This window comes from Seriola lalandi, unplaced genomic scaffold, assembly GCF_002814215.2.
Source record: "Seriola lalandi dorsalis isolate HSWRI2012SDOR001 ecotype SW California unplaced genomic scaffold, Sedor1 jcf7180002054353, whole genome shotgun sequence".
Classification (NCBI taxonomy): Eukaryota; Metazoa; Chordata; class Actinopteri; order Carangiformes; family Carangidae; genus Seriola; species Seriola lalandi.
This window is the reverse complement of record NW_019524906.1, coordinates 826,416-851,107: the sequence shown is the minus strand read 5'-3', so window position 1 is coordinate 851,107 and position 24,692 is coordinate 826,416. Positions and strand designations below refer to the sequence as shown.

The following is a 24,692-nucleotide window of genomic DNA, read 5'->3' as shown; positions in this document are numbered from 1 at the left end:
CACACACACACAAACTCCTTCTTTACCTCACATGACTCACTCGCAGGGGCACATAAGTTTACAATCAGCAGCCACTGTGCACATCAGGAGCGTGAAAGGGTCCCTGTGGACCAGTGCTGGCAGCAAGGCTCTCCCACACAGAAATGAATGTGTGTTGGAGGCGGACAGAGAGAGAGAGAGAGGTGGGCGAGGTAAGAGCGAGAAATTAAGACGAGGGAGTTGGAGAAGTGAGAAAGTGGGAGGGAGAGAGTGAGGAAGAGACGGATGTTGCCCGTTAACCTCAGACAGGAATATGGGCTAGAAAATGTTCTTTCCACCCTGACGTAAGTACCAATAAAGAGCCCACTCCTCCCTGCTTTGTGTGTGTTTTACTGTTTTAGTGTGTGTGTGTGTGTGTGTGTGTGTGTGTGTGTGTGTGTGTGTGTGTGTGTGTGTGTGTGTGTGTGAGAGAGTGAAATAGAGCCCAAAGTGTGAGAGTCCTTGTTGGGTACAACGTGTTCTTGGCTGTAGTGTGATTTCAGTCCAAATTCTTACATAGATCGGAGCCAAATTCACACTTCAAACTGTAAATTTGTCTCAATTATGAAAAAGTAGTTTGTTAATCTTACATGAGAATATTACTGTTTCAAAACATCACAGATGCAAACACACCTTTTGTAGCCTCTGAAACATTAATAATTAGGATTTGGTTGTTGTTCAGTGTTAATCTACGTATTAAAAGACCTGCCAATCAATTCACAAGTAACAGTAGGTTCCTGTGTTTTTAATTTTGTTGGTCGGTTGACCCTTTTGTTCATATGGTATAACACATAACTGGGTTATTAAGCTGAGCATTAAAATAGATTTTTCAGTTACAGGGAACAGGTCCGAAAAGGCAGTAAATTATCTTTAGCTAAGGCTCACTAACTGCGCTCCAACTATAGCCTTAAGTAGTCAGAGCATGGCCACTGCAGTTTGTGTTGTTGTTGTTGTTTTTTGTTGCTTATACAATTCTTACACATTGTTTATTTATTTATTTGTTTTTTTGTTTGTTTGTTTGTTTGAAAAGTTATTTTTATTTTTTTATAAGGTAAAACAGACATCAGAAATTCAGACCAAAATATGTAGGTGATATTGGATTTGTAAGGCTGTACTGTGTGTGTGTGTGTGTGTGTGTGTGTGTGTGTGTGTGTGTGCGTGTGTGTGCGTGTGTGTGTGTGTGTGCATGCGTGTGTGTGTGCGTGTCTGTGTGTGTGTGAGAGAGAGAGAGAGAGAGAGAGGCATGAAGACAGAAGAACTACATCACATGTTTTGTTTTGTTTTGTTTTGTGCATAAAAATGTGCTTGTGTGTGAATGTGCAGTAAGATGGAAACTCCTCACATGACTTTACAAGTGCGGGAGCACGGTGTGTGTGTGTGTGTGTGTGTGAGGTTATGTGTGTGTACATGGATTGCCCACGTAGAGAGTATGAGTCAGAGTATGAGAGGCAAAGGGATGGATCCCTGCCTGGATGCCCAGCAGGCCTTTGCTCCATGTCTTAACTCTCTCCAGCAGTTCCTGGCTGCCTATTACCCACTTTGGAGTAATCACTCATTTAGAAATGTGGCAGCACCAGCCTCTGAACCATCTTGCCCTCTGTCAGTGTGGAAAATATATGTTTTCCATCCATCTACAATTTACATTAGCTATGTTCCCGTGTCTTTTAAGTCTGCCCAGCTCCTTCTCTCTGCTCTCTCTCCTTCCCATCCATTTGTATGTAAAGCCTCTTTTTCCAGATCCATACTTTGGATTACCTTGGCAAAGAGGCAGCTCACACGAGGGGGAGGCCAAGGCTTGAGGAAGGTAGAATTAGATGCATTTGCATTCATGCAGCACACCCACAAGAAGTGACCTACTTAAATCCCAGGAAGCTAATTGTTCAGTGAAAACACACCATATTTTATCCATGAACAATTATGCAACCGTCTGGACGCATCTACTTCATGTCAACAGCGCAGTCTGACGGTTCAGCTGCTTTGGAGATTGTTTTGTGAATTCCTTGCATCACTGAGGTCACCAGCAGAGTATAGGAAGGATTGAAATGGATAGCCAGAGAGCCTGATTGCTTTATGGTTTGGCACTCGTATTGTATTTTACTGCAGTCTGCCAAATTCGCATTAGCTGAGCAAGCAAGTCGCTGCCTGGAGCAAGAGTGGTGACTTGAGCCCGGTGGTACCGAGGAGACTTGTTCAGCAGAAGCAGGAGTTGTTTAGTGACACGTGTGAGACCATTTCAGCAATCTCAATCATCTGACCAGGATGGGTGGTTTTCTCCTCACACTGTCTGGAACCTGAGGACAAGACTTTGTGTGAATGTGAGTGTGGGAAAGAGAGGGAGTGAGATCTTCAAGGATAAAACAAGAGCACCATCTGCTGGTACAAGCTTTCCCCGTGATGCTAACACACATGCGAGTGTACGCCCCTCACAGAGCTCCCTCTCTGCATGATCAAACACTATCTATTAGAGTTGTACATCACCCAGACAGCCAGACGGGGCACATGCACGCACACACACACAGACACACACACACACACACACACACACACACAAGCACACACATAAATCAGCTCTTGGAATTACGAGAGTGCAGGCCTTACCTTTCCTGAAATCTCTCGCTTTCACTGAGCTGTACAGAGAAAGCCTCATCAGACTGCTGTATAAAACTGCACTTTTATGGGCTGTAGATATAATATCTCATGTTTGAGGCTCATAGCAGTGTGTTTTTGTTCATGCAGTTTTCATTTTGTATTATAGGCTAGTAAGGTAGGAAAAAGGAGTATTGAGTTTAAATTGAACCGTGTAAGGAAGTGCCACAATCCTTTCTTTATCTACATTTTTTTAAGCCTCCCATTAAAAGGAATATAGCATATAGTGCAAATTTATCCTGGATTTTTCTGTATGACATACTTTTCTATTTATTGACCCTGCTTATGAAGGATTAACCCTGCTACTTAAAGCTAGAGTAGAGAAGGCGTAGCTATTTAAGCTACACTGTAAGTGCAACCAGTTTAACACACCAGAAGGTTGGCAGCTCTTAAAACAAACATTGATCCCAAACATAACTAAAAAAAAAAAAAAAGATACAGTTCTGCTCTATCTGTCATCCATAGTTCAGTTACAGAGAGACAAATGGCAGCGTGTCAACTACGCAACCAAAATTACAAAGCAGATGTTTTGCTATGTTGGAAGAGGGAGCACACGAGCCATTTGAATAATGGAAATGTGCGGCAGACTGAGCGGGTGCTGAAGCCTGACGCTGAGCCAGAAGGGTGAGGCTGTTTTTTGAGATCTGAACAAAGTGGTGAGACAAACACAAGAGTTAATGTTTTTTTTTTGTTTTTTTTGTTGATTTATTTATATGCATTTTACTTAAATTTCAGTCTGCGAGCTATAAAACCTTCACAGTGGAGTCTGACCATTGGGCCTAGAAATGACGGTTTATGTGCATCTGAGCACAAGTCGTGACAGGGGCGGACTTCTCCAGTCAGCTGATGATCCTGATCTCTGACCTCTGCAGGACTAAAAGCCAGACTGCAGGTCAGCAAACCTTTCCCCAAGCAAATGTTTAAGTGAACTTTCAGCATTATATGTGGGGATGAGTTTGAGCAGGTTTGTGTGTGTATGGGAAGGCTATGATTTTGTGGTGACTTCCTTCATGTTTTTTTTTTTTTTTTTACACCCATCACTAGAGGGAGCTAAGGGATTACTCAGACAGACTGAAAACATCGCTCTCTCTTTTCACTCTGTCTGTCTCCCATCCGCTGTGACTAAGAGCATCCATCAGGAGAGAACACGGCAGAATACTCTAATTACCTCAACAAAGAGGGAAAACATTACCAGGTGGCAGAAATCCTTAAATAAACAGAGCTGAGTCGAGACAGGGACACAAGTAAGCTGGCTTTGCCCGTCTGTCTGTGTCCGTCTGCGAACTATAATTAAAAAAGGTTACTGGAGGGTTACTGTAATCATATATGAGCGTAAAGTATAATATTATAATAGCATGTAGAGCATGGATGCCAACGGTTGGAACTGGAGGTGTATATTTGTGGACTGCAACCTATAGACTTAGTAACACAGCGTTTCTACAGTGAGTTTCTGATTTTCTGTGGAAAGACTGAATGAAAAGCTGCTGAATTGTTTGTGTTTTTTCACCAACTGGTTAAACGTTTGTGTTTTTTGTGTCATATTGGTTTGGCACATTTTTTTCTGTTATGCACTAGTTAGATGTTTTGTTTTGGTGCCATGACTGTTCGGTGTTTTATGCCTCTGACAGTTTGTAGTCCTCTTGAAACTCAAACTTTTCCCTTTTATTTTCCCTCTGCACAGAGGAAACAGACTCTGTTATTTAATTTACATGCTCTAACTTTGTTCTTTTGAGCTGCCCTGTTTGTTTCGGTAGAGTAACTATTTACAGTTTTTCCCCATATTTTAGAAAGTAAAGTAAGGTCGTATTCTTTTTTTTGTCAGTGACATCAACAACATCATCAGTGATAATGTGATAAAGTTAATTTACTGTATCTATCAAACAAGTATACTTTCACAAAACAAATATGTTTTCAAGTTGAATCAAAGAAATCAAACATCCCTGCGACTAAGGAATGCATATCTCCAAAACCTCAACTTTTAATGACCTTGTTTTCAGAGATGTGAAAAGGACTTTTTACCCTGTGGACTTTTAAATGGTTTAACTTAAGAAGAATTTTTCTCAACCCATTTTTCTGAAAAATATAAACTCAAACCAAATTTTCTTTTTGTGTTTTAACATTTGATAGATCACAGCCTTCTCTTTAGTATTATAAAATGTGATGTGCCATAGGCTGTAATATTGATTCCTTTTCTGGGTAATACTATATTCTGACCCATCTGACTGAGGCATAAACATTTAACAAATGGTTTATGTAACTGAAGGCGGATATAAGGACATTTTACATACATCAAGTGTTTGCTGATGTAGTTGTCAACAGCTTTAACCGATGAGATTAATATATTCTAATTGTAGGCTGATTATATTGAAAATGATGTAGGCTACATTAAAAAACACTCATAATGCCCTTATGGCAGCTTATAACTAGGCCTACATTGTAATGTGCTATAAACAGTTTCTTTATATCCTGCATATGTGTGGCGATAAAGTTTTACCCCTTTCTGTAATTCAGATATACTTTTGCTCCTGTAACAAATTGTCAGTCTATGTTTAATAAGGAGAGTAACACTAGAGGAAAAGAAATAAAAAAAAAGAAGAAGCAGTGCAGCAGTCTGGCAGGCTGATGTCACAGCTGGTGACTTCATGGTCTCCAGTTCTGCAGCATCCAAAAGGCTGTCAAGGGCGAAGGCGTGGAAAAAGGAGAGAAAAATTCAGAAGACATGCGGGAAGAAGGAGAGTGAAGGAGGAGAACCAGAGGACCATCCAACAGACTGCAGACAGTCACATATGGTTTGGAACATGGTGTGTCTAGCTTCTCACATCTTAGCCGACTAATAAACTGAAAGACGTGATTCATTTGTGATAAGTGAACAGAATGGATTCGTTGGTTGTTAAGGTGCGTTTATATGCTCTGATAATAATAACTATTATTATTAGAAGGAGAAGGTGGAGGGAGATAATGCTGCACAGGCTCCACACTACCACCAGCGGGGGTGTAGGAGGGGTAAAAGAGGTAGGAAGCCCTCCACCCAACTGCCACCCTCCTCTACCTTCCTTCCTCTCTCCCCCTCCTCTCCCGCCGCGGCTCAGTCACTCACTCAGTCACTCCCTCACTCCCGCACTCCCTCTCTCTCTCTCTCTCTCTCTTTCTCCCTCACTCTCTCTCTCGCCCAGTCAGTCTCTGTACTCCGGGTCCAGCTCGGGAGAATCGCGGCGGAATCGTGGCAACGAAGATGCGGGCGGTCGGGGCCGTGGGAGTCGGTGTGCTGTGGGCGCTGCTGGCCGCTCTGGTGCCCGGCGGCGCATCGGAGCTGGCGACGCTGGTGCAGGAGCAGGTCAAACCCGAGTCCTCCCTCCTGAAGCCAAAGGTTATGATCGCCATTGTGGCTCGCAACGCGGCGCACAGCCTGCCATACTACCTGGGCTGCATCGAGAGGCTGGAGTATCCGAAGGAGCGCATAGCAATCTGGTGAGAGACACACACAGACAGGGATGCAGCGGTGGCAGTTTGAGGGACAGAGTTTACTGTTTGTCGCTGACACGACTCTAACACAAAAAAATAGAGAGTTTTAAGACTTCTGCGAGTATAAGAACTTTTTAAAATCATATTTCGACCTGAAACTTTTTAGACTTAGGCTATAGCTTATCCATAGTTTTCCATCGTTTCTAGAAAAGGTGCACGTCCCTCAGAGCACATACAGTACATGGTGTGGACGGTGGTCTGCAGTGGAGCGTGCTGTAATGAAAAGCAGCGTGTGTCCGCGTTAATTATAAGAACAGATTGCCAGTGTCAGGCTCGGAGACCTGTTGCTGCGTTTTACGATGCACTTACCTCGCGTGTCTGCCGGCATCCAAATTGCATACTGCGTGAAAAGATGAAAGAGCTGCTGTGCATGTTGGGGTTCGGCTTAACCAATAATCACTGTTCCCTCCATCTGATTCAGCACAAACCTGCGGAAACGGGGCTTTAAAACAGCAGGGCAGGCAGGTATGAGAGAGGGTGGGGTGGGGGGTGGGGGGCTCACCCCAGGTAGGGTCCTGTAGGTGTGTTTGGTCTCATAGGAGCAGAGTGAGATGATATAAAGTTAGCCTATTAAACAAGGATCCCTGCAGGTGATGGGATGAAAGGAGACACTGAGTTGGTCTGACAGCAGGACTAGGGGGTGTGTGTTAGTTCTGGGAAGTCATGTGTAAAATTTGTGTGTGTTTGTATGTGTGTGTGTGTGTGTGTGTGTGTGTGTGTGTGTGTGTGTGTGCGTGCGCCCCTGTTTGGTGTGCATGCGGGTTATGCAGGATGATGGGTCAGCTAGAAATGTACACAGAATCTCAGGTTGATTATCAAAGTGCAGATTAGACGTGTGGAGGACATAACAGTCACATACAACACATGGTGGTGAGTGTTTTTTCTTTTCTTTTCTCCACTGTGTCCACCTCCCATGGCATTCATTTTTTTTGTTTTGTTTCCCACCCTTCCCTTTGCTGAAAAGTCTTGATTTTGTTTGTGGAGGGACTCTAGTCTGCTTCCAATTCAGATACCCTCACCAAAAACACACACATGCACGCACAGTGGAGAAACTCAATACAGAGAGAGAGAGGGGAAGGGAGGGGGGCAAAGTGCCAATGTGGCTGAGCTGACATGGCTTTGTGAGTGGTTTAACTAACAGAGGAAGGGCCCCATCAGTTATGAGTCTCTCTCTCTCTCTCTCTCTCTCTCTCTCTGCCCTGCAGTCAGTGCAGCCAGACTAAAAGTCAAAGTGTATGTTTGAGGCAGATCAGTCCCGTGTGTCACACAATTATATTTTTTTGGTAACAGGCAAATGTCACTAACAAAGAAATGTGAGAGAATTACGCACATAAACGCACACATTAGTTCCTGCATCCATCTCATCAGCCTCTAACACAGGACCGATTTAGATGCAATTCATTTTTATTTCAGCAGCTATAATCTGTAGGATTTTTTTTATATCAATCCTCTGATAGACTGGTGACCTGTCCAGGATGTACCCTGTCCTCGCCCACGGTCAGCTGGGATTGGCTCCAAGAGGCCATTTAATGATCAGAGGAAAATAAAGACTGGTGAATAGTCCTGCTTTAGTATGTGTTGCTGCTTTGTGTCTGTGGCCTTTATAATTTGCAGAAGAAAAAAGTGCCAACTACAAAACAGTGGATATATTTAAAACATCTTCAATGTTGTTAGAGTGATGATGACTTTATTGGCTTATTGTGGTCAAATTGTTTAAGAAAATGACATGTTTTACTCACTATAACTCAAGCAGCTCTGTGCCTCTTTGTTTCTGTTTGTCGTCATTACTGTGTCTCAACGTGTGAGCCAAACCACCCAATAAATGCCAAGTTGTAATTAAGCTCTCACTGAAAGCATATAGCCATGCTAAAGCATTTTTTTTTTACATAACATTACAGAGCACTAATTACTCGTATAATAAGATAAATGCAGTTTAAAATCTAAACATTGTGTCAGAAGATCCTCAGGTCATGTAAGATATCTAGTGAAGCGGGACTGAGGAAGCCTGAAACATTCTCATAAATAAAACAGCAAATCCAGTTACGTTTGACTTCGTACCTCTAAATAACTTCAACATTACTGCTACTGAAAGATTATTTTATGGCATTTTTGTCTTTATGTGCCAGTGGAGAGTGGTAAGAAGCTTGGAGAAACAGAGAGGGGAATGACGTGAGGCGAGGGTCTCCAGCTGAGCTCCAAGCCAAAGACAACTTTGCGATTACGTGATGATGCACATCTAAAGAAGCCGAGATGCTCCACTTTACTACTACCCATGCCTTATCTCCATAGATCATGACCTGATTAATGTAAAGTATGCGGGAAACTATCATGCTTGCAGTACATAGATAATACCTACAGTGTCTGGCTGTGGAGCTCCAGTTTTTGTGTGGGGACACAATGTTCCTCACATTAACTTCTCTCTGGAGTTTCAGGCTCGAGCACAACAGAAGATTATTTTTCCTATTCATCATCTCCCCCTCTACTTGTTTCAAACATGCAGTCCAATGGAGACAGAGCAGGGAGGAGTGGAGAAGAAGGATGTAGATGGTTAAATATAATAATAAGGGTGCTCTTCTCTTTATTGTGCTTCCCTTTCACCCCTAAATTATCCTCCCGCAGGACCAGGGAACATGTTGAGGTTTTTAGATTTTTTTTGGGGGCTATGTTAATGTGTTTGTACGGCATCAGTGTATATGAGACGGGCAGCTAAAGAGAAACAGAAAGAGGCTGAGTGTAACATGATCAGTCAAAACATAAAGAAAGATTATAATTACGGATATTCTGAAGTTAGAAAAATTTAGATCTGGCCTTTGAGCGAACGCAGTGCAAAATACACGGTGAGCCAAAAATCTGAGAGATCATCTGCCACCTGATTGGTCCTTAAAGGCACTTTGCTCACTTGTCAAGAACAATTCATCAAGCAGGTGTTTACAAATTACAAAGCATCCTATTGTTTCTTGCTTCATGGTAGAGAAGCTTGAATTTGGATTATGGTACCATCATAAAATTGAGTTTTGTAGACTTCTTTGTAATTGCATATCCATCTGATGATCCGGATAGTCTAGTATTACCATTTATTTAGCGTGAAAATTACAGTGTTGTTGAAACAGCAGGGACACAATGACAGCAGTCTTGAAGAGTCTTAAACTGCTTAACAACTCAACCAGATGACAAAATCATCCGTGTTTCCAAAAATCTAGGCAGGCTTTGGCAGGCCTGAAGATGTTGGGAGGACCAAAGTTTCCAGTTTGAGCCTGTTCACAGGATGATCTGAACTGATCAACCAGGTCATGTGTCCTCCACCCTGTTTTCTTCAGCAATGACTCACGCTGACAGTTAGGATGGTCAGTAAAAATCAGCCTTTAGAAGTTTTCCCTCTGCGAGTGGGCACAGGTCTGACAGAGAAGTGTCAGAGCAGTGATAAAGACTCTCACACTGCTGTTAAGAAATGAAAGAATGCAGGGAATTAGAGGAAGAGGGAAGGGGGGGGGGGGGGGGGGGTCAGGCAAAGAGAAGGTGGTCAACAATGCTGGGAAAATTACCCGGAAGGCATTTAGCAGTTTGGTTAATCCGCATTCCCACAGTAGCTTGACCAGGTCTGCTTTCCTCTTTCCCTTTGTCCTGTTGCTATTTCTCCATCCCCATCCATCTGTCCCAACAGGACAACTGTGGACACAACAACACACTTCATATTGTTGTTTAAAGAATCTGATGAAATAGTTATTTTTACCTATCGTGACTGAGCTTTGCAGTTGGTCCCACTAGTATTGCATCAGGAAAATAAAGCAAAGAGGAGCAGGAGGGGTCTGGGTTTGGACCTGTCCTGGTCAGCTGGGGTCTTGATTTGTTGTTTCTGTGTCTGCTGTTTCTGAGTTTTTGTAGGTGTTCCTCTTTCTCTGCAAAGACATGAAGAACTGGAGAGCATAAGTTGCCAGTTGGTGAGAACATGAAGTTGAATGTGGTCGTCTGTCCAGGCTGTATGAAACTAGAGTCAGCAACAGGTTAGTTTATCTTATCATGAAGACTGGAAACATTGGGAAACAGCGAACCTGGCTCAGTCTAAAAGAATCTGCCAACCAGCACCTCTGATTAACATGTTAGCTGGTTTGTTTAAGCCACACAAAAGTGACTAGTTGTTGGTTATACAGGCGGCTATGTGCTGCACCTGGAGGCTTGTCGTCACCAAGAGGTTTCCAGGCAACCAGTGGAGACTCCAGTCTTTGTGCTAAGCTGTGAGAGGGGTGTAACTCTCTGACAGAATGTGAATGAATAAGCATATTTCACAAAATGTCAAACTATTTCTTTAACTACACTGATTCTTTGAATATAAAAGTTTATACATTTATACAACAGTGGAGGGGAAAGAGACAGGAATCAAAGTTACAGAGTTAACCAGCCTTTTGAATCCAGGCCAGGTGGAGTCCTCGTGACTGAAAGGTTAAGTTCAGATTTCAATAGTTAACTGTTGAGTTTTGCAGCGTGCCCTCGGGAGTCTGCTTATTAATGTTACTGATAAGCTGCTACAAAAGGAAATCAAAGAAGATTTCAGCAGCAGTGAACTGTGTGTTTGTCTTGACATCTGAGGCACAATGCAGACAAACCTCTCCAAAGTTTAAGCCAGCCTGCTATTATTTTGCTCCTCACGCTGCTGACTGCCTGCTGCTATATTGCCTGCCAGCTGTGCTAATGTGGTGAAGTGCTTTCCCATGTGCTGGGCTGGGGGTCAAGATGATTTGTAGACTTGTCAGGGACAGACTGAACCCTGAAGAGGATTTCAGAGTGCTGACATCATAGGCCCTCCCCCAGAGGGCTCGCTTTCTCACTTTCGTAATGTCATGTTGTTTGTTTACTCATTTATCATATATCCACTTATCCCATATGTATGACCTGTCACTGTACTTCATCCTCAGAGACAATGAGGTATTGGTTTGCGGTCTGATTTTTCTCATTGCATTTTGCTGACAAAATAATATCCAGCTACAAAGCAATGGGATATTATTTTCCACTATTAAATCTTATTATACCCTGAGACCTCAGGCATGATATGACTCTATAAGCTAAACATTTTCCATAGTTGCTCACAAACATGCTGAATACTTCTGCGACAAATGTGCCATATGTGATTCCTGTAAGATGTTGAGAGAAGTTTTATGCAATTGTGTCTGTATCTACATCATGTAAAGAGGAGAGAGATTATTAAATACTCCAGGCTATATCCAGCTCCACTCAAGCATTTGATAGAAATGATTTGCCCCATGTCATATACCATGACATAAACAAAGTTATTTAAATTATTTTGACAAGTGCACAGAGTTTCACAGCAATAAATGATCCATAACAAATTTGACTTGAATGCTATGAGTAAAAGTCTTTTTGACTGTATGATTTATGCTGACTGTCGTGTTCTGCTTTGCAGTGGTGTGCCAAATTTTCCTCTTAAAAAATCTTTTTCCATGAGGATATATATGTGCTCTGATGGGACACTTGGCCCGAGTGCCCCTCGGTTTAACTCAAGTTCTTCTCTGTTGCGATCTTGGGGCAAAACTGACCCCAAGTCCATGTTCAGACTGACAATAGTAGCACTGAATAGAAGAAAAACAAAAAATCACTTCATTGAACACCACTGCAGTGGCACAGCGTGGGTCCTGGCAAAGATGTGCAGGGTTCTCTGGCAAAAAACCTGACTTAACTTGTGATCAGTCTGGGACAAGTTACTTGAAAAATGTTATCAATTACTAAGTACACATTACTCATAGAAAAAGTAATTTATTCTTCAACAGCAAAACTACTTAGCTACTTTACTCTCAGTACTCCCAAAGTAACCCCAAAACCTCCACACACATCACATCTTCCGTATTTCACACACGTAGAAACAGTAAATAAATCATTATAGTTTAACGAGAAACCAGCCTACTGTTGACCATCTACAGCTAGCTCGCTAAATGCACAGTCACCTCCCTGTGAAGCAGCAGGGTTTACACAACCAACTCTGTACAAAACTAGCTGATTCCTTGATGTCAAATTACTATTGGCTAGCATAGTGCCTAACTAGTGGCAAACCAGGTAAAACAACACAGCTTATAAATGAGGTAACTGGAGTTACTGGGAGGCACATTTCACCTCTTTTGGTAGGGGCTAACTGCCTCTCCACATCTCCTGCCTGTGTGCCAAGCTTACACGCAGCGGTCAGTCCAATGAACACTGACGGATCAAACTGGTATCAACCCTCCATCAATCAAACTCCCAGTAAGACAGCAGAAAAGCCCACAAAACTGTGATTTGCAATCAATCTTCAAACTCATGGATGTATTATTCAACATGACCTGTAGCATGTAACCCTAACTGCAGAGAGTTTGTCCATGTCATCGATGGTTCGATCAGGTTTTGTGAAGATCCAATATTACTTATTTTCTTTCATCAGATCCAAAGGATTTTAAAGTAGAAGAAAATGGGAAAAATCAAACAGGCTGTTGGACAGTTGCTATATGCCAGGTGTGTTACCTCAGGGCTCATTCCTCCGTAGGAGCACTCCAGTGATGTATAAATAATTCTTGGTTTTGTCATGCTGGGAGTTTGGCCATTTTAGAAGAGCAGTTTATCCAAATGTACGGAATAAATTACCAGGATGGGACAGGCTCTGTGTTATCTGGTTCAGGCTACATGGGCATTTGTGAATGATTAACAGCATATGCTTTTAGTGTGTGTCAATATGTATTAGATCAAAGTGTTGGCACTGTGTACTAAAATGTGTGGGTTTGATTATATGCAATGTTCTGGTGCAAGTGTGGGTATAAATGTGCAAGTAGTGTCTCCTCTCGCACATGCCTGTGTGTGCTAGATGGATATGTGGGTTTAAATGCTATTGCGCAAATAATATGTGTGTGTGTGTGTGTGTGTATGTGTGTGTGTTTCTGCTACGCTCCTCTGGCTCAGGCCCTGATTTCCATTCATTTTCTCAATTACCCTGTAAGGCCCACAGCGAGTCAGAACTTCCACGTGTAGAGTAACAGACCACGGGCTTCTCTGACCACCCAATCAGTATCACCTGAGGAGACATAATCGGAAACTGGAATGGTCTTTCAACATCTGCTCAGGTATTTGACGTAAACTCTAGAAATGCAGGATGATTTCTCCCAGATAAGCAGCTTGTAATGACAAAAACCCACTGGAGCATATGGAGATGATTGTATCTTAATTCTGGAGAATACAGTTTGTTTTGAAAAGGGAAATAATCTGCAACTGATGTTGCAGACACTTTGTAGGAATTTAGCTACCCATGTCGTCACCAACGCATTTACAGACACAACTGTTTAAGTTTCAGATGGCTTCAAATAAAACTGTCAGAGAACATCTGGCAGCACCATGTCGCTGTGCTGGGAGAAGGTCAGGCATTGCCTTTCCCATGTGATATGAAAACATCTGGAGTAAGTCCCCTCTATATCAAATGTTCTTGACATTTAGGACACGTTGCTTCGCTCTTGACAATGAATTGTCACCAGTCTGTAGCACTGAAAATGTGAGTGCCCAAACTTTAGGTTTTTTTAATGTAGTAAATAATTATATTCTAATATACTTCTATATTTTTCTTATTGTCAACAAAACCAACAACGTGACACTATCCCAGAAGTCCATTTGTTCTTTGTGAAGAAATTAGTAAAGAATCTTCGAAACAGATCAAAAAAGGCTGAACCATTTTATAAAAGCTGCTTGGGCACTATATTTTTTGGAAATATTACTCAAACAGGACTAAATAATGGATTGGTTTGGGACTATTTTCAGAAGTGGATTAATACACAGTTGGTGGGGTAGTGAGTATTTACAGCAGTGGGAATTTCACACAGTACAACAGAGTGTGTTTTATTGTTCTGGTGTGAAGAAGATGCGAGGCACATGGCCTATGGTTAGTGACATGTTGCCTTGAAACGGGTTTTCAGCCAACTGTAAATGTATAGACTCGTGTACTGTTCAAATAGCCGCAAGGTATCTTTGAAAATAAAGAAATTTCACACCTAATGATGAGGTAGTAGAAATTACTGTGGCCCAAAGTCCATTCTCCAAACAGAGTGACTTCAGAGCTTAATCTTTGCCAGACCTGCGCTCAACCAACAGAGTCTCTGTAAGGCTGAACGGATACAGCTGACGACATTGTACCTGCCAACAGTCCAGCCCTATCTTCTTTGCCTTGCAGCAATAAGGTATTCATGGGAAAACTTTCTCTGTAGACCTGACATATCTGTTCAATCAACTGCAGTAAACAAGAAAAATTGATTTTTCCAATCCCTGAGCCTTTGTCGAGCTCTCTCTCTCTCGCTCTCTCTCTCGCTCTCTCTCTCGCTCTCTCTCTCTTTCTCCCGGAGTGTAAATGGTTGTTCCTGGACTTGGCCCCGCACTGTGAATTCTTGCTTAGATGCCCCATGTGTTCCAGCACACTTCCAGCAGTATTGTCAGAGCTTGGCAGCACAGCACTGATAGAGCTGGCAAACACTGAGACGTAATGGCATCTTGGTATGAGCACTCTCTCATCTGGAGAGGGGGGAGGCCTGGATATGGAATGAGATTAGGTAAAGTACGGGCAGACATAACAAGAGAGAGAGAGGGCAAGAAACAGGTTAGCTGTTCATCAGTCAGGTAATATGTTTAGAGTTATGTTTTCATGCACAGTGGAGTATTCATTAGAAAGACTTGTGCTCATGTTCTCATAGAGGAATGTAATTATAGCACCATCCATCTGTCTGTCCATCTGTGTGTATTTGTGTCATCAATTTCACTGACTGACCACTGTGCTCCCTCTCCCTCCCTCCCTGTTGCTAATTTCATACCTCTTTCCCAACATCCCTCTGTTCCTCCATCACTTCTTCCATCTGATTCTCTAAGTTTTCGCTCGCTTTCTTTCTCTATGTTACATTTTCTCTTTTCTCGTCATCTTTCACAACCAGTCTGTGTTTCACATAATGATGGTTGAGATTTTGCATCTGAACCTACTTTGAATGTTTACAATATGTAAATAGCTGTTCATGTCCATAAGAAAACTAAAGAAAATTATTAATTCAGTTCAGTACCAACTAATAGACATGAAGATCAAAAGAACAATAGCTTCAAAGTGTTTTAGAACAAACATTTAGGGTTTTAGAAATTGAATTGGTATTTCCATCATATGTCCCGATAAAACCAATGAAAGTAGGGAGCAGCTTGCTCTTATGAAGACTTGTATGTGTATGTGAGAGTTTAAGAAAAATGGTCCTCTAAAAGTGGAGGCATAAAAAAGTAGATCATCAGCATACAGTAAGATACCTTCAGACATGTCTAAGGCATGTCTAAGCCTAAGAAAGATATTTTTGGTGTGACTTTGTAAAAATATAAAGTCTATGGGAAGTCTTTACTTGTGTATGTGCTGTTTGAACAGCTTTTTTCTTGGCTACTATTTTGTAATCCTGTATCTATTTTTCATAATACATCCAAAGGTAAGGGGGTGACTGTCACTGATCTACACAGATACCATTTCAGCATCTCTTGTTTCATCCCAGGATCCTGACAAATGAATGCATATCTATACTGGACAAGTACAAAATTAAATGACCTACATTGCAAATGTTCAACAAAAAGTCATGGTGTAGAGGTGGAGGTGGTGAATGACCATACAGCTTGTGAGGACAGGCTTCTCTGTCAACACTGGCTTTCTTTAAAATTTAACCAAGATGAATATCTTTGCCTATTACACTTCAGTGCAAGCCCGCCGGCACTGGCCACTTTTGTTGACCCTGAGAGTCATGAGGAATTTCAGTCAGGAGGTCCCGTCTCACCAGCTCCTCCTCTCACCCTCCCTCCCTTCTACTCCTCTTGTTCCCTTTTCCCCCTCCATCCTTCTACCCATCTACCCCCTCCTCTTTCTCCTTTGCCCGGCTGGGCCAACAAGAGGCCTGTAGCCACGTCAGCCTACAGACGATGCTACAAAGTCAACACACAGACACACACACAGCATAGTTATTATGTTTTAAAGGCATCTATGCTCAGGTTTGAAAGAGGCATTCTTGCTTCGTAATTACATGCAGCACCCAGCCATTATTTTTAGTGATATTAGATAGTTTATTGAATCAACAGTCAGCTGACACTGGCCAGCTGGGGCCTTTCAGACCTGTGTTTACCTACAAGGGCCAGTCTAAGACACAAGCCACTGTGTTTAAGGCCAGATGTCAGCCTTCATGACACACTCACTATTATCTTACACACTTTTCTGGAGTGGATAACCCTACCAGCTAGGAGGGAGGGAAGGAGGAAGGGGGGCAGAGAGAGTGGTGAAGTGGGATGATAATCAAGTGAAGTGATGGAGATGTGGATGAGACCAATGCACATGCATTAAGAGTATTAATGCCTGTACTATAAGTGGGTGAAAGGACAGCTTTTCTAATGCTGAGATGATATAACAGAGGAAGAATAATGGATGTCTATGAAGCGATAGAGAGAGGGAGTGGTGCGATGTGTAGGTGAGGCCTCAGGAAGCATGTGTTGTCCAGATGCTGATCATAAAGACAGAAAGGGGGAGATGAAGCCTAACCCTAGAGCTGCAGGCGGCAGAATAACGAGGCTGCTGCTTACTGTAAACTTCAAAATAGGAATGAGGAGACACAGCAGGAGGCAAGAAAGAAAGAGATACAGAGGTACTAAGGGATAAGGAGGGGGATAGAAGCCCAAGAGCCTAGATTGTTGTATCTTTGTATGTATCACATGCTGTGTGTGTGCATCCCCTTTTCCAGATAGACAAAATCTTCATAATCCTGTAGTTTGAGAGACATCAGCTAGGCACAGCTGAGGCATTTGACAGGAACTGCGAAAGCTCTTTGACTTGGCACTAGGGTCACAGTGCATTACAGTTCAGCTGCAGTGGCTGATCTTGCCTGAAGGTAGAGGAAATTGAGGAGAAGGAGCACATAGTTGCCTCCCGGAGGAGGACGTACGTGTCTAAAATGAAATGTGACAGAGGAGACGATGTCCCATAGAAATGAAGGAGAGCACTAAACAGCGTTCGTAAACGGTGTAGGCGACGATGACTTTACTCCAGGCTGTTTTCTTGTCGTACTTTGCCTGATCAAGCATGAAGGAGTCCCATAAGGAAAGCCCTTCGTTTGTTTCCCTGTTGTGTACATCACCAAGTTTCACATTTCCAGAAATCATAAGGCGTGCAGAGATGTAGTGTTGGTAATGGAAAATCACAGTGCACTCAGAGTCCTGAGCGCTCAGAGAGGCTGGGCAGTGGGAGGGGCAGATTTGAAGGATTGTGAAAAACAAGAGCCAGTAAGCAACCTCAGCACTAAAGTAGGTATGTATCATCCTCAGTAGATGCATTTTGTACTTTTATCACCCTGCAGAAGCTGTGATATATATATATATACAATCATTTGGGTTTTGACCACAACAGCTTCATGACACTAGCTAGAGCTACAAAACTAATGCTTCCCCTTTATTGGTAAAATCCGCAGATTTATTGGACTAATTGTTCCAACATTCTTTTTCTACTATTCCTAAGACATGCAGACACCAGTGCTCTCTTCTTTTGTTGACAACCTTCGACCTTTACCGACTGAATACCTGGACACAGGAAGCATATTTCCTGCCAAGAAGAGCCCGTAAAAATACGTAAAAGACTTCCAGTCAGATTTATATTTCTTATGATTTTGTGAGCCGTGAGTCATTTACCATTTTAATGCATCGTGCGTAAAAACAAAGTCAGCCTGATTTGATGGTTTGGATGGGTTTTAATGAGCTGTTTAAAAAAATGTTCATTCTTAATCGATGAGAACGCTTTGGAACAATTATGCACATTTTCAGTTTATGTTTAGCAGTAAAATAAAGTGAAGTAAACAAAAAATCCACTTTTCTTTCACTCTCTTTAATCCCCTCTTTTTCCTCTGCCCCACACTCGCTCTTCCTGTCTCGTATACTCCTCTATGAACTGTATGTTCCCACAATCTGTACCATGCATTGTTCTATACTTCCCAGAAGTCCCATCATTTTAAATCCCTGCCTGGAGCTGAGTCTGTCATTGGGAGATGGCGTGTAGGAACACATTTATATCCCTGAGCGTTGTGCAGTTTAGTGGTTGAAGAAGCATGTAAGTGTGTGTGTGCAGATCTACTCATTACTAGCGAGTCAGGTGTTTCAGTGTGTTTCCAACCTACGATAAAAATAAAAAAAAACACAACAGCTAGTCATTAAGGGTGGCCTCTTCCTTTATTGCTCTCAAGGGCAGTTATGCACTAATACACACGTGCACATGCTTGCACACACTTGTTTACACACACTCAATCACATACTTTTCAAACGTTTAAAACCACCACTTGTGTAGCACACAAATCACCAGTCACACCGCTGAAAAACAAACATGCCCAAAAATGAATGTCTATATGTTTTGTAACACATCTGTCAAGTGTAGGCACGCACGCACACGCACACGCATGCACACACACACACACACACACACACACACACACACACATTAAAATTATTGACCACTGTCTCCTTCAGGCTTCTGCAGCTGCTGCTTTTGTTGGATGAAGAGTTTATCTTTCTAACTGAAGATGATTGAAATTCCAAACAGGAGAGAGCGCTGCTTCTTTCTGACTAACCTTTGTGTGTAATACAAGACTGTGCATGCATCTGTGTTATTTTTCCATGTGTGTTATTTGAGCCGTGTGTTTATGTGATCTTATGAGCATCTGTGTACCTGTATGTGTGTGTGTCTTCGGAGAGAGAACAGGTGTTTCTGCGTTAGCATTTGTCCTAAATGTGGGTAAATGAAGAGTGTCAACACTGTTATCTTCTATGTTGAGGGTGAACTTGCTGAAAATACAAAGACACGGGGCACAGGCGTGTGCGTTCATGAGTGTGTGTGTTTCTATCTCTGTCCAGCCAGTCTAAAATTGGGTGCGATTTTGGAGAGAGTACAGCAAGGAATATTACAGCGAGCAGTGGAAAACTCCATCTCATTAAGTATATGAGTGTGTGTGTGTGTATGTGTGTGTATTTGTATGCGCACATTCAAGTACAGGGTTCTGCCTCACATTCTGTTGACCTTTCCTCCCTAAATGGCAATTTAAACGCAGAGCAAGGGGGAGACAGGTGACATTTATTTTTCTGATGCTCCCAAATGTCTAAGTGATAGCGAACTGCAGCTTGTTTACGGTTTTTAATTTCTCTTACATAAATTTATATGTGTGCACACACACACACACACACACTTTCACCTACACATACAGTAGCTACAGTGTCTTCTCTGAGTCAGAGTGGAAATCTCTGTGAAGAAACAGCGATGCAGAGTGCAAACCACAGGAGTGACAAACAAGCAGCTGCGACTGTGCTAAATTTTACACTGACATCATTTGCTTACAGGTATGAGTCTGTGTGTCTGTGTAAGCTGGTGTGTTGCCAGTCTAACTTTTGTAATATTTTGGTGTCAAGTTGTTTACACATAGTGCATCAATATTCACCTGCAGCCTGAGTTAGTTCTGCTTATTTGAAGCTTTTGTGCACAAGATTCACCTGATTATTTGATCGCATCCAGCAGCCACAGTGGTTAGAGAAGTGAAAGCCCGTCTCCAGAGGAGGATTAGAGTGAGCTCGGTGTACCTGTCTGGTTATTTTTTTTACCCACAGTGCCTCAGAGTAATGTCTGTCTGCACTGTGACTCTTCAGACTTTGTCTATGCTCCAGCAGCATTATTAATTAGGCAGTCAGGAAGCTTTGCAGCACTGAGGCTGCCTGCTGTAACATGAGACAGTAATTAGACAAATCTGGAAGAAGCCTGAGCATCTTCTTCTTTAACATGCTGTCTGAATGGCATGGATCATCACTTCCATGTTACCCCAAGCTAAGGACAGTTTGCAGCTTTCTGCATTAATGTTTGAATCTGCTTCACATCCTATTTTCCCAGAGGCTCTCATACCTGAAAACAGTCCTGACAAGCAATGAGGCTTGTGTCCGCCCAAAGACAGCTGTTTAAGTGTGTCATGCTAAATGTGTAGTGGATGCACTTCCAATAGACTGCGTGTTAGTTTTAAGGAGAGTAACCGTGGCTGTTCTGTTGCAGGATGCTTGGTCAATAGTCTGCTTCATTTGAATGACATCCTGTGTTGTCTGTGTTGGTGTTTCAGGGCGGCAACAGACCATAATATGGACAACACCACTGCTATGTTGAGAGAATGGCTGAAGAGAGCCCAGAGTGTCTACCACTACGTGGAGTGGAGGCCCATGGAGGAGCCGAGGTGAGAGTCAGACTTGGGTTCTGTTCTTGATTTGTTCTGGTTTGCTCCCATATGTGTTTTCTAATGTGATGGTGTATTTTATCAGGTCTTATACAGACGAGTGGGGTCCAAAGCACTGGCCTCCCTCTAGATTCAACCATGTGATGAAGCTGAGACAGGCAGCGCTGAAGGCTGCCAGGGAACGATGGGCTGACTACATACTGGTAAGCCGTAGATATGCTTTTCTTTAAGTATAAATATGCAATCATGTGTCGAGGAATTGGCCATTTATAGCAAATGGTTATAACTTTAATAAATTCTTGAAAAATAACAAACAAATATAAATAATAAATAACTTTAATTAATAAACGTTAATCATCATTACCCAGAATATAGCAGACAAGAATGAGACTAGGATGGTGTATGGAGCTGTGGCAGTTGGCATGAGTGCATCAGCAGAGTATCTGTAAGAAGTTTTAGATTACAGAGTGACAGCTTTGCTGTATATCCGCATGGATACAGGTGGATGCTACTAGTCAGCTGATAGCCGCACAGGTCGTGAAGGAGCCAGTGATTGTGAAGCATGAATGAAACAGCTGATACCAGAATTCAAGTTTGACTTCAATGCTTTACCTGATGCTACGGCCCATTACATTTAGCACTTCAAAGCAAATCAGTGGGTCATTTGTTAGATGACACAGGGATTTATAATAGATATATTTGATATATTTTAGAATTTACATTACGATGAGTGACTTGACCCTCTCCCCTCTGTAGTTTGTAGACAGTGACAACCTGTTGACGAACCCTCGTGTGCTGAACCTGATGATGGCTGAGAACATGACCCTGGTGGCTCCCATGTTAGAGTCTCGCTCTCTCTACTCAAACTTCTGGTGTGGCATCACCCCACAGGTACAGTTTAAACTTTAACTTCATCCATATGTCTGTGCATCAGCTAGATTTATGACCTCAACCTGGTGTTCTTCATCTCTCTCCTCTCCGTCAGGGTTACTATAAGCGAACCCCAGACTACCAGCCGATCAGGGAGTGGAAGCGGCTCGGCTGCTTCCCTGTTCCCATGGTGCACAGCACCTTCCTTTTAGACCTGCGTCGTGAGTCCAGCAGGGACCTGACTTTCTACCCCCCTCACCCAGATTACAGCTGGGCATTCGATGACATCATGGTGTTTGCTTTCTCAGCACGTCAAGCGGGTCAGTCTGAAACTCGCAACAAACTACCAGAATTGTGGCAGGGGTGTAAATGCCTCATGGCAGCTTCAGTCTGATGGAGTGAGGATCGTTAGTGTTTTCATTAATTTATTGGCAGTTGATTGCGAAACTGGTTTTGCTATAAAGCATGTGTGTGCTGCAGTATAACACTGAGGGCTTTTTATATAATTCATGCACATGTGTCAGATTACGGCAGATGAGTGAGTGCAGAGATAAATGGAGCCATGTGTGGATCTTGACTGTGCATGTGTATTCTTGGGAAGTGTGCAACAATATCAGTGTTGTTACATTTTTGTGTGTGATGCGGGTAATCATCCACTGGGAACAAACAGGCACAATAAAACCTTCATAGACAGCAAGTGTGTTCAGCATATGTCCTCCAACTCCGTAAACAGTAAACACATAAAAACATTTGCACAAATGCATTTGCACAAATTCTCTGATCCTGTCAGACAGATATACAAATACAAAGAGAAGAGACACAGTTCCTTCCATCCCACATTAGATTCAGCACTAACAACAATGCGTTAAATTATACATGCTGTTATACAGTGAAATATCCAACTTCTGACAAAAGGGATCAAACAAGCAAACAAATTGAATTCATAAGAAAATAAGATGCAATTTTGTTCATTTGAACACACTCAGGAGGTTTCTGCAACAGCCCAATAGCTTATAGAAGCTAATATTAGCTAATGCTAGCAGATGTTTGTACAGTGTTGTTCTAATGACTCTCTCTAATTCTGTTGTGTGTTCCCAGGTGTGCAGATGTATGTGTGTAACAGAGAACACTACGGTTTCCTGCCTGTCCCTCTCAAGGCACAGCAAAATGTGGAAGATGAAAGCGAGAGTTTTATACACACCATCACAGAGGCTTTGAGTGAGTAAACACACACACACACACACAGACACACACACAAACACACACACACAGACACGCGCGTTTTCCAGCTGTTGTGACTCCACTATCCGTCACTCCTTGATTACTTTACCTCTCATGTTTGTTTCTTCTTCTCCTTGACCTCCATGACACTCCTTGATTGCATCCTGTCAACCTGCTTTGCTTGTACTGTCCCTCCATCTCCTCCCCCCTCACTTTGTTTATCCAACCCCCACCTCCCTCTCATTTTCTCTCCCCCTTTGGCCTCCTTCACTGCTCTTCTCTCAGCTCAGATTATATATAAAGAAAATTAAATAAACCACCACAATCCAGGGGAAATTCAGTATTTCTCTGATCCTGTTTTTGCTGTTTTAACCTTTCGCCTCCTTCCTCTTTCTTTCAACAGTCGACCACGACATCGAGCCCTCTGAGCACCTGTACTCTTCGCCATCACTGCAGGACAAGATTGGCTTTGATGAAGTGAGTTATGAGTGTGCCGGCTCTGCCTGGAACAACAGGGGCTCAACAACTTCTGTGTCCCTGTCTATTTACTGTTAGAAGCAACTCTCACTTCCTGTTTTTGTCCCAGTTTGCTTCCTTTTCTTATGTCTCCTTCTGCTCCATCCTTTGCCCTTGCCCTCTCCTCAGAACTAAAAATTCAGATAAGAACATATTTTATCTTAAATGAATATGTCTCCATTTTTTTCTGTTCAGATTCTCCTGATCAACCTGAAGCGCCGGCTGGACAGGAGAACCAGGATGTTGAAAACAATGTCCTCGCTGGGTCTACATGCGACACTGACAGACGCAGTGGACGGCAAGTAGGTCACAAACACACAATCCTGCACGCGCTCAATGATGTGAGCTGAGGGTTGATTTAACCCAGAACTAATCTCCTCAATAAAAATGACATTTTCCAACCTCAAACATCCGATGCACTCTGTCTCCGCTCCCTGAGTGTCAGCTGCGATAACGTTCAGTCTTCTGTCTCCTCTGTCACAGCTTTTCTGACATCTATATTCAAACATCCTGTCTGAACAGAGATTTGGTGTTTGCAGCGAAATGTTTGACTTTCCCTCCTCGGCGCTTGCTTTAATCCTCTGATGACAATGTCGTAATCCTTTTTCCAGCCTTATTTTTTCTGACAACACGTATAACTATATAACTAACTATATATATATATCGTTGCAACCCGCTGGGGTTTGGCTTTACTGTGTTTTTCTGTGAAGCGTTTCATGCTAACGACCAACGCAGCTACATAGAAGTGTGTAGATACATGAAATACTTCTTCTCATTACTGCCGCTTCTCAATCTCTCTCAGGGCTCTGAATACGTCCCAGTTGCAGGCGCTGGGAATAGAGATGATGCCGGGCTACAAGGATCCTTACTCTGGTCGAGTCCTGACCAGAGGGGAGATTGGTTGCTTCCTCAGCCATCACTCTATATGGACACAGGTGAGGGAAGAGATGTCTATTGTACTGCACAACATGGGGATGAAGGGTCGAGTACTGAACAGGTTACTGAATCCCTTCCAGCTTTACGACTGTTGTTCTGGAGCTGACTCTGACCTCGGACCAACTCTGAATCAGAAAACAAAAATAAACTGGAAATGTTCTATCAATGGAGACGCTTGGCACATTCAACCCACCTGATTCTAGTACATACAGCTGTGTATATTGTTCTGCATATCTATGATCAGCCAGTGATTAGATATATACAACATACAAGGCAGAGAAATGTAGTTACTATTCCACACACATAGAAATAAAGAGGGTGAAATAGCATTGCATGGCCTTTATTACATCCAGCTATATTTTGGACATAAGTGTATTCCTCATTAGACAAGATGAGATCATAATTTGATAAGAGATAGGAAATTAGATAAGATTAGCCAAGAGACTGGCATGGATGTCACAATCAATTTTGCAAAGCCACTTCCATGTCTCCCTGTGTGTGTGTCAGAAAACTGATGGAGTGATTAATAATGGAAAAGACAGGGACAAAATAAGCCACCTCTGTGAACGTCTAACGTTAAAGTGAATGTTTGTGTTTGCTTTCTGATTATCAGGTGATAGAGCGTGGCCTCCAGAAGGTTCTTGTTTTAGAGGACGACGTGAGGTTTGAGCCCAGGTTTAAACGGCGGCTACAGGCCATAATGGATGC

At 42.5% G+C, this 24,692-nt stretch overlaps 1 protein-coding gene and 1 long non-coding RNA gene across 2 annotated transcripts in view; one reads left to right on the top strand and one right to left on the bottom strand.

Annotated features, from left to right (window-relative positions):
* Window positions 1-4,896: 4,896 nt before the first annotated feature.
* LOC147819030 (uncharacterized) lies at window positions 4,897-6,741 on the bottom strand. The gene is made up of 2 exons (XR_015437359.1): window positions 6,496-6,741; window positions 4,897-6,129 (listed from the first exon to the last, which is right to left on the bottom strand). It is a non-coding gene; the product is annotated as an uncharacterized LOC147819030 (long non-coding RNA).
* colgalt2b (collagen beta(1-O)galactosyltransferase 2b) overlaps window positions 5,897-24,692 on the top strand; it is a 23,443-nt gene continuing 4,647 nt past the window's right edge. Inside the window, exons 1-10 of the mRNA XM_023407973.2 lie at window positions 5,897-6,132; window positions 20,331-20,441; window positions 20,527-20,644; window positions 21,198-21,332; window positions 21,427-21,631; window positions 22,410-22,529; window positions 22,936-23,009; window positions 23,244-23,350; window positions 23,851-23,983; window positions 24,598-24,692. The exon at window positions 24,598-24,692 is cut by the window's right edge and continues 33 nt beyond it. Coding sequence (XP_023263741.1) covers window positions 5,897-6,132; window positions 20,331-20,441; window positions 20,527-20,644; window positions 21,198-21,332; window positions 21,427-21,631; window positions 22,410-22,529; window positions 22,936-23,009; window positions 23,244-23,350; window positions 23,851-23,983; window positions 24,598-24,692 — 1,334 coding nt within the window. The remainder of the gene's footprint in view (window positions 6,133-20,330; window positions 20,442-20,526; window positions 20,645-21,197; window positions 21,333-21,426; window positions 21,632-22,409; window positions 22,530-22,935; window positions 23,010-23,243; window positions 23,351-23,850; window positions 23,984-24,597) is intronic.